General features: G+C 49.7%; 1 protein-coding gene across 4 annotated transcripts in view; it reads right to left on the bottom strand.

Moving 5' to 3' along the window:
* The window catches only part of TRERF1 (transcriptional regulating factor 1), a 210,692-nt gene that overhangs the window by 4,772 nt on the left and 196,069 nt on the right, over positions 1-9,851 (bottom strand). For 2 of the 4 annotated variants that reach the window (XM_036317184.1, XM_036317186.1), the window contains exons 16-17: positions 4,914-5,117; positions 1,992-2,239 (exon numbers count right to left, since the gene is read on the bottom strand). In XM_036317184.1, the coding sequence (XP_036173077.1) occupies positions 1,992-2,239; positions 4,914-5,117 (452 nt within the window). The remainder of the gene's footprint in view (positions 1-1,991; positions 2,240-4,913; positions 5,118-9,851) is intronic. The other 2 variants (XM_036317185.1, XM_036317187.1) reach the window with 2 other exon arrangements.

The following is a 9,851-nucleotide window of genomic DNA, read 5'->3' as shown; positions in this document are numbered from 1 at the left end:
GAAAACTGAATTTCAGCAGCTAAAAGACATTCTGCAACCATCTGCCTAACGTTATTCCCAGTTGGGAAAACCACAGAAACTACTTCTATTTTCCATATAAATCTTTACTGGAGTGAAGGTAGGAAAGGGTTCCAAGCAACATAAAGACAAGACGAGGCAGATGTCCCCGGAAAGCTCGAAACACGGATTTTTGTTAAAAATGCCCTTTGTTTCCACCCTGCGGGAGCAGAGGAGCAGAAGCGCTGTCTCCTCTCAGAGGAAACTGGCGAGACCCCGACACCCCCACCCCCCCGCCCCAAAGCAGGGCGGGAGGTGAGGAGTCAGCCCGAGGAGGTTCATTATTTCAAGCCAATAACCCTAATGATCATTGCAGGGGCACTTGTTCTCCATGACATGAAGATGACAGCACACCCTGGCTCCGAAGGACCTCAGAGCAGAGAGGAGGGGACTGGCGCCTAAACCGCCTGCCCCACCTCTGCGCTTCTCAGAGGGAGAGCGCCGCTGGCTCCAGCTCACTTTGGTGGGGGGCGCTGAGGTGTCAGGTGTCCTCAGGGGCTAAGAACCTGGGTCGGGCCAGCCTGCCTGCTGTCGATCTCCACTCAGCTATGCACCGTGACAAACCGCTTAGCCTCTGTGCCCTGTGTCTCTGCTTATAAAAAAGAAGCTACTAAAAGGACCTACTTCACAAGGCTCCCTTGAAGATTGAATTAACCAACACGTGCAGACATCCTTGAAAGGAGTGCCAGGCACGGGGTGAGTGCCTGATAAGGGGCAGCTACTAGTAAGTTCCCCGAAATATCCCACGAGAACGTGTATCGTAAAGTTGGCCTCGTTCAACCAGCTAGGGGTGTTTTCCTGGTAGAGTTCCAGCAGCTACCTGGTGGCCATCTCTCCCGGTCCTATCACTCTTCACGTGTGAGGCACTGGAGAATATGGGAAGAGAAACTCGGCAAGGGTCCTAAAGGATGTCACTCATAACGTCTCACCTGACCCCTGCCAGTCGGGCAGGCTCACTGGGGAGTGAACTGGAATTCTGTACTGGATGCTGTGGGAGGGAACCGTGTGCATCTTACCATCAATGATATTTTCTCTCTAAAGTAAATAAATGAACAGTGCAAGCCAGCAGGAGGGAGCAGGGGTGAGGAGCCCGGCTCTGCATTTGAACACAGCCGGGTTCAAATCCCAGCTCGGCTCTTACGGGTGGTGTGACGTGGGGCAAGTCATTTCACCTAACTTCCAACCCAAATTTGTAAAACGAGTATAAAAACGTGGAGTTGCTGGGTGAGGATTCAGTGAGCTCATGCACATGAAGTATACAGCAAAATAAGTGCTCAGTAAATGCGAGCTGTTACTATTACTACCCACTGTCAGTTTCCCCCTCTTCGCTATTCTTTTAAATTATACTTTAAAGGGCAGGGATGCTAAATAGGTGCTCTCACGAGTCAACTCTGATCAATTGATTGGGCCCGTTTGAAGCATTATGATGAAAAGGGTTTGAAGTCTTGTCTTACAGTGGTAGCAAAAGTGCAGCAACTGATTGGTGATATCTGCCTGGGCACAGGAATGACAGCAGGGGAAGGCAAGCCATCTCTGCTACAGAGAGTTCCTGAGTAGGTGTCTTAGAGACATTCTCAAACTTCACAGGGAAGCAAAGAGAGCAATGCCAGTGAATATGGTTTGGGAGCGACGGGCAGAAGTTGGAAAATTTTACTCTTCCCACATTTTTGGAAAAGAGTAAGATGTTGTCACTAGAGGTTTGCTCTCTGAAGACATCCACCCTCATTAGGCTGACCCCAGAATGACCAAATCCCGAGTCAGAGACAAAGGGCACACCCCTGAGGCCCCATGCAGACCCCCTGGGTGGCATTGGAGAACTCAGAGCCCAAGTTATTTTTCTAACTGAAGAGACCTCGGGCCCTCCTGGCCCGGCCCCCACACAGCGCATTACCCATCGCACACTTAGATCCAGCCCCCGGTCCAGTTCCACCTACTTGCCGCACTCCTTGCAGGGGAAGACGGTGGTGGGGTCGGTCTCGCCACTGGTGGTGCTATGAGAGGGCGAGCTCTTCACCGAGCAGTACCCGCTCTGGGTACTGCCCGGCTTCTGCTTCCCAGAGGGGACAGCGCCCCGAGCTTTGGTCACCTGGTTGGTGCCACCGTGGATGCGGGCGTGGCCGTTCAGTGCCTGTCGGGAGCTGAACACCTGGGGAAGAAAGGGAGTGACATGACATCTACAGTCCTGAAAAGGAAATTAGGGTTGTTAGTGACTCGATGGTAAAATGTGAGATTCCTGCAACAGCGTCTAACGACAGGGGACGGGGACTTGACACAGCAAACTCGGGCACACACCACCCTCAAATGCTAGGCTGCCCCAAGCCCCACCGCTGTGCTAACGGGAAGACGGGAGGCGAGGTGGCAGTGCGGGGGACCAAGCTGCAGGCTGTAGTCGGGAGTTGGGAGCCAGACGCAGCGCCTGTCCACCGGGGGAGCTATGGGGCCACCCCCCCCCCGCCACCCCCCCTCCTTCCCCCTTATTTCCCCCCCATCTGTATAATGAGGGGGTTGGGCCAGCTTTCAAACTTTTTTTACACCAGTAACTATCTTTTTCTTTTCTTTTCCCCTTTCCTTTCTTTCTTCACTTCGAAAGGACAAAAACAAATCAGGTCTTCCTCAAAAGCTCAAAGTGACAAGCAGAGGTGCCCTGGTGGAAACAGAGCCAGCGCCCCAGAAATGAGCCCGTTTGCTCAGCTCCTCCCAGGAGGCCCTGGGACCCGAAGGAAAGACTGTCCGGCTGCTCTGGGTCTGCGTGCGAAGTCCGAACCCCAATCAGCAGCCCATGACGGAAGCAATGTTTCAGACCCCCCCGTTTCACTACAGGATGATGAACAGGGGAAGGACTGGGCAGTTTTATGAAGCTTGCCATAAAGCAGGCTTTCCCGAGCTCAGCACCACCGACACGTGGGCTGGGTTACTGCTGTGGGGGCTGCTTGTGGGCTGCCAGCGGCACCCCCTCCGCTGTGATACCGTCTTTGGACATTGCCAAACGCTCAGGGGTTCTCTCAGCCAGTTGAGAGCCACTGCTGTGAAGGGATGGGAGCCACACCCCCGAATTCCAAGAGCCAGCTAGTGGGCTGCCCCCGGCCTGCCCAGCTGTGGGAGGTTGTGCCCTGCTAGATTCACGAGCTCTGTTTGTGGCCTTACAGGGAAAAAGATCTATTGCTGATTTAGCAACCCAAACTGCCATGGTTCGGGGCAAGGATTAAAACTACCACTTTTTCCCCCTGTGATTTTTAAAAGTTATTAACACATTGCGTACCGCATAGAAATCTCTAAGACATAGGCCAGGGACCGCACGTTTTTGAGCAAACTGCACGCTATTTAAATCATCATAATGCACTTTAGGTGTTGTTTTTCAATAATTATAAGATTTTTATTTACAAAAACAATTAAACAATTAAAGTTCCTAGTACTTTTTTAACGTATGGTACTGCGTAAAACATTTTCCTCTATGAAGAGGGACCAAACAAAATTTACGTAAGTATCTAGATTCGCTCCGTTTTCCATGGGCGTGAAAACGGGAACACTCGTGAGCGGTCCTTAAGAGATGGCGCACGAAACACGAGAAAACTCCTGAGCAGTACGAAATGTGTTAAAAGGCATCATCCACCTTGCTGAGCCCTTCGATTGGGAAGCGTAAAAGATGACGCCCCCCCCCCCCCCTTGGTAAAGAATTTACAGCAAAACTGTGAATTGAGGAAGCATCCAATTTCTAAACAAATCTACACAGAAATACTGTGAAGATGTGAAGTCACATCTTCATCATCCCTGAATGGAAGAGCTCCATACAAACATAAAAAAAAAAAAGCCAGCAATTTCTTATGTTCTCTTCAAAACAAATGTAAAATATGTGTGTGTACTTTTTTTTTCCTTTTCATTTTTTCTTAAATATAAATCAAGTGAATTTCTGCGATAGGATCGACATGTTTTAAAGACTGTTGCTTTCTTCACTTCAGTGACTGCCCAGACTCACTAAGCAGCACTCAGTACTCTGTTCCCTGTAACGGACAAGCAAGGACAGGCGCTAACCGAGGGAGACGGGGCTTCTTGTGAAAGAAGCAACCGTCTCCTTTTTCGAGTGATGCCTCTAGAACGCGCCTGTCCAGGTGTGCCTGGCTTTAAGAAACCCGATTTGGGAAAAGCTCGATAATTCAGACCAGTGGGGGACCATCCAAAGGAAACAACTCTTAAGGAATATCCTTTGAAGTACACAGGGAGCCTTCGGCCAGGCCGGTCCACATTCTGTAAGGCCTCCTCTAGCTCTCGGAGTGATCAAATGGAGAACTGGTTTTATTTTAGCTAAATGATGCTTCTCATGTGCTTAAGGTTAAGTAATTACACAGACTCCCTTTCAGTCTATTTATTTACATGATTAATTTTGCTTAGCAAATCTGCTTCGTCTCCCCCAAAGAATACAAAGATAAACTTTAGCTGAGTCTTTGCAATTATGCTGCATAAGGATAATTCTCTGTGGGCATTCCCAGTGCAATTAAATGCGACAGGGCATGACCCGGAATGACATGCCCAGAGCAGTGAGGAGGCACCAGGACGTGGAGAAGTAAGCTCTGAAGACCAAGGCTCACTGACGAGTTCAGAACCTCACGCTTCCTGGGGGCAGGGACCTACTTCGTGTCCGCTGAGCATGTAGCCCAGGGCCTGATACAGGGCGCCCACTCCAGAAATATCTGCAGGCTGAGTGAGTCAACGGGATAAAGGACAGAAAGCCATGGCAACATGGGACTCTTTCTGCCCAACTTCTACGGCAGAAAGTGCATCCTTTCCAAAATGCATCATCTCAAAGCCAGGCCCAGCCATACGCCTGGCCCTCGATCCCGGGAGGACACACAGACACTTACAGCCCCACAGTTGGGCATTTCACAGATGAAGGAGCCTGCGGGCTGGCCGAGGGCCTGCAGGGGCGGCCCTTCCGCGGGAGCCAGGACAGGGCCTGGCTGCGGCTCCGGGGACTTGGGCACTTCACTCTCTTCTTCTCTTGTGGATTTCCTATCTTCTTCCTGGTCCTCCTCCTCCTCCTCCAATTCTTCTTCTTCTTCACTTGTCTAGTGTTAAGGCAATAAAAGCAAAAAGGGGAAAGTCCCCAAATGGCATTTTTAGTGAACAGAACCCACAGGCCAGGAGAGGGTGGAGGGGCTGGGTGCGGGGCTGCACCGGCTTCTCCCTGCATGAGGGACGCTGATCGAACCCTGGGCTGGAGGTGGGAAGTACTGTCTCACTGGACGCTGGGAATTCTGAGTCAGGGAAGTCCCGCCCACCCTGGGTCCCTCCTTACTTATATAAAATATTTGAAGGCAGGGAGGAGAGATTTCTGTAGGTAGAGTTTCTCCCCCTGGTTCGAGACTAAACCCCAGGCAAGGCTGCCCACTTGGGTCTGTGCCCTCTGTGTCCCCAGAGCCGTGTGGAGGGCTTCCAAGCAATAGCAACACTGTGGGACCCCACGGAGAGAGGCTCAAGACCTATGGGGTTTGTGCTACAGGCCTCGTAACCCACTGCCACGCAAGGTGCCCGAGATGTTGATTCGACCTGGGGAAAGCACGTGACACAGGGTGTCCCAATGTGCTCCTGCTCTGATCTTGTCAGGAAAGAGAGTCAGAGTGAACCACAATGACTGCAAAAAGGAGAGAACACGCAAGGGGATATTCCCTTTTATGCATCATGTGTTTTCCTCATCCTGGTCTCCGATCATGAGCTTGTAGAATTGCCTTCCAGAGGCATTCTAAGAAAAAGGAAAGGCCGGTATTTTTTATGAATGGCTATCCGCTCCGCTACCGTGTTCCCTCCACTTCAGAATAGCAACCAGCTGCGGAATTAAGCAGAAGGCCCACGCCTTCCTCAAGGTTAACAAGATCGCGAGTTAACAGAGCAGCTTGGAGTAGGCAGCCGGGGCGGGTTGGGATGGAGGGCAGGGATCTAGGAGGCCCTCATTCTGCCTCTTGTTTAACTAACGACCTCATTCTGCTCTCCATCTTCATTCGGGCGGTGGGAGGGGTGACAGATGCTGGCTCCTCCAGGCCCAGTAAGGACTGGGGACCAGAAAAAGGGAGTCCTACGGTTACATCAGCCTCATCTCAGCTTCTGTTTTATAGCACTTTACAGTTACAAAGTGCTTTCACATGGCCATGTCACCGATAGTCTGTAAACAGCCTCCACAGTTTACGAGGAAAGGAAAGGCATGCCCAACCCATGGCGCATTCGTCTCTGCCCGCCTCCTGTCTCCCTCTCTCTTTTTATATTAAGGTTTTTTTTTTTGAATTAAATGTATTGGGTTGACATTAGTTAATAAAATTATATAGGTTTCAAGTGTACAATTCTATGATGCATCGTTGTGTGTTTATCACCCAAAGTCAAACCTCCTTCCATCACCATAGGTTTGACACTGTCACGCCTCTTTGCACACCACTGCTTAAAGCCTGTGGGCTCCAGCTTGGTTTCCCCCGGCATCGACGTAACCGGAGTGAGCCGGAACCCAGAAGCAAGAATTCCCAAGAAGAATAAAGATTTCTGAAAGCAGTGGTACCCTGGGTCCTGAAACCACAGCTTCCCCTCTCCGGTGTGGACTGGGCTTGGGAGAAAGACAATGCCAGCACATAATGGGGCATGTAGCACTCCCCTCCCCGGGTCAGCAGTGTCTGTATTTAATACCACATACGCATATTTAACAGGGTGTATTTAAGAACCAGTCCCAGTTTCCAGTGAGTTAATTAGGATTAATTAGTAATAATTACATTTGTTGAAAGGCTTCAGTGAATACAGATGTAGGGCTAATACATTTACAGTGATTTATGATAGAAGCTGTAGGTTTCGTACTAACGTACAAACATACAGGTTGATTTCATTTAAATGGCCTCATTTCCGTATGAATCCTCCATCTTCCAGTCCCTAAGACTTTCAGCTAAAACCACTCTATGTCAAACTGCAAGGGTTCACTCCATTCCTTTATAGAACTGGAACTTTGTGGTCTCAAATACCAATTTATTAAGCAGCCCAAGGCCTATAGCTTGGCTTTTAAAATAAATTATGTAATAATTTTAAATGACAATGGCATTATTTCATGGTACTTACTATAATTACAATTTTCTCACAGTGCCATATTTTTGGCTTAAGAACTCCGAGAGGCCTGGCCAGTGTGGCTCAGCTGGTTGGGCATTTTCCCATGCACTGAGAGGTTGCCAGTTTGATCCCAGTCAAGGCACATGCCTGGGTTTTGGGCTTGACCCCTGGCAGGGCATGTGCAGGAGGCAACCAATGGCTCTCATATTGATGTTTCTCTCTTTCTCTCCTTCTCTCTTCCTCTCTAAAAATCAATAAAATAGTAAAAAAAAAACCCCCACAAAAAAACCCCCAGAACTCTGAGAAGAAACATTCCAGATAGCCACAAAATTACAGATTCAATTATACCATCCTGTGATTATAATGTCTTAGGAATTTAGATAGATTGCTCACAGAATGATTTATCATTAAGCCAAATGGCTCACCAAAGTGACTAAGAGATACAAATATAGGAAGACAAAAATCCTGACATGTAGAACTTCTTATCAACAAGTTGGCTATTTTATGATGTACTGTGAAACGAAACATTTATCAATATTCCAGATTTATAAGTGAAAATACAAATGTTCAACAACCCATATTTACTCCAAGACACAGATCTGAGTGTTACAGTCACTAAGGATGATGGTGGTGACAGTATACTGAATGACTGCTGAGTCAGGGTCCACACACATTGCTAGTTCTCACAACAGCCATGTACAGATTTTTCTTTTATCTATCTATCTATCATCTATCTATCTATCTATCTATCTATCTATCTATCTATCTATCACTTATTTATTTTTATATTGATTTCAGAGAGAGGGAGAGATAGAAACGTCGATGAGAGAGAATCATTGATCTGCTGCCTCCTGCACGCCCCTTACTGGGGATTGAGCCCGCAACCTGGGCACGTGCCCTTGACTGGAATCCCGGGACCCTTCAGTCCGCAGGCCAACACTAATCCAATGGAGCCAACCGGCTAGGCCAAATTTTCAAACAAATGAGGAAATTAGCCAGAAAACCAATTTGCCCAAGGTCACAGGGCTGGTAAAGAAGTTGAACTGAGATTTAAAACCTGGGCTATCTGATTCCCAAACCTCCCCCTTCTTCTCCCCTCGGCCCCGCTGCAAATGTCCACAGGCATGCGTTTGTCCACTTGTACACGGAGGCTTAGGTTTTCAGCTCAAACACAGAAATCCTAAGCCTCTCAGAGCCACTGGGACCAGCTGCCTTTCCATGCCAAAGGGAAGCAGGGTGTTCCCTGGTCGGTGGCCCATGATGGAGGTACCTAAGGTGCATAGACCACGATGAGCTTTGCCCTGGGAGCCTTGACCGCTGTCGTCCAAAGACAGTTAACTGTGTCAGTTTCCTCAATTGTGTTATCTTTTGGCCACAGCCAGACCCACAGATTTGCACGGAGTGGAATCGTGAGAATGGACAGGGCACAGGAAGGGGAAGTCAGCACACTCTGCTCCCATGTCCTTAACAGAGACCATCTTGGCCCCTTCTGCCTGCGAGGGGACAAGGGCCTGAGATGGCTTCAGGCCAGAAGGCAGATTACCCTGCTGGTTCCCTAAAGAGCTGCTGTTCCTCACAAACTCTCCTGCTCTCCCCTCTCCCCACACATGCCCCTAAGCTACCCGAGCATGGTCCAAGGTGGGGAAATGGCCATCTGTCCCTTTAGTAACACACTGAGGACGCGTGATCAGCAGAGCTACCCCCGTGTCCAGGCAGGCTTGGAGGACAAAGAGCAGGACCCTGCCCTAGGACAGCGCCTTCTGCACCCTCCCCAGTCCTTGCACGGTCCTGACTTTTCATCTGTAAACTACCCTCAGGAGACGGAGCCCTCACAGTGCCCCAGAGGGCGCTGAGAGCTGCCACACTGGCCTTAGATCACGGTTTTCTTGTTTTTGTGGGCCTGAGTCATCTCTGCACATACCTGTCTATGCTCCCTATGCTCAGAGGCCATGAGGGCATGGATGCTCTGATCCAGCTTAGTACTGGCTCCTGGTGATTAAGCCCAAGAAGGTGTGGCCCTCGGGCACCAGCTCAACCTCTCAGAGCTCCTGACGCTATAGGCTGGCCTGGCTTTTCTACCCTCTTCACAGCCCTGCTGGCCAGGGTGGTGCCTTTGCCTTGATGGTAACCTTTTCCTCAGCAGCACCCTCTGCTCAGGATCACTGCTCACCTGTCTCCCTCCAGGGAGTTCTTAGAGGGATTATTACTATGCACCTCAGAAAAACGTTCATTCGTTCATTCATTCATTCATTCATTCATTCATTCATTCATTCAGCAAGTATTTGTTGAGTGCCTCTGTGATGCCAGACACGATCCTAGGCACTTGATAACACCCAAGCCCGAGACACCACTCTGCCTAAGGAAACCCCACCCTCTGGTTTGGCCTCTTCCAAACCATGGCTCTGACAGCCCCGGACACTCCAGAGTTGGAAGGGACCTTCCAGATCGTCTAAGCTGTTTGCTCCATTTCACAGCCTAGAAGCCGGGTCCTGGGTCTCCAAGGGCAGGATTCTCTGTGCTTCCTTGTTTACTGTCTATTCCACCCATTTGCAAAGCAATGCTCGGTGTGACCTGGGCAAGCCTCTCCCCCTCTCTGGGTCCCTGGGCCTCAGCCTCTGGCGGTGGAATGGTGGAGCTGGATGAGAAAGAGATTGCCTAAGGCCATGTCTAAGAACTCTGTTCTCACTGCATGCTGCTTTTAAACACTCTTGTGTATGCCACATCTT

The sequence above is a fragment of the Myotis myotis genome, unplaced genomic scaffold (assembly GCF_014108235.1).
Source record: "Myotis myotis isolate mMyoMyo1 unplaced genomic scaffold, mMyoMyo1.p scaffold_m19_p_7, whole genome shotgun sequence".
NCBI classification, from domain to species: domain Eukaryota; kingdom Metazoa; phylum Chordata; class Mammalia; order Chiroptera; family Vespertilionidae; genus Myotis; species Myotis myotis.
The sequence above is the reverse complement of the archived record's forward strand: the minus strand, read 5'-3'. Positions and strand labels throughout refer to the sequence as shown.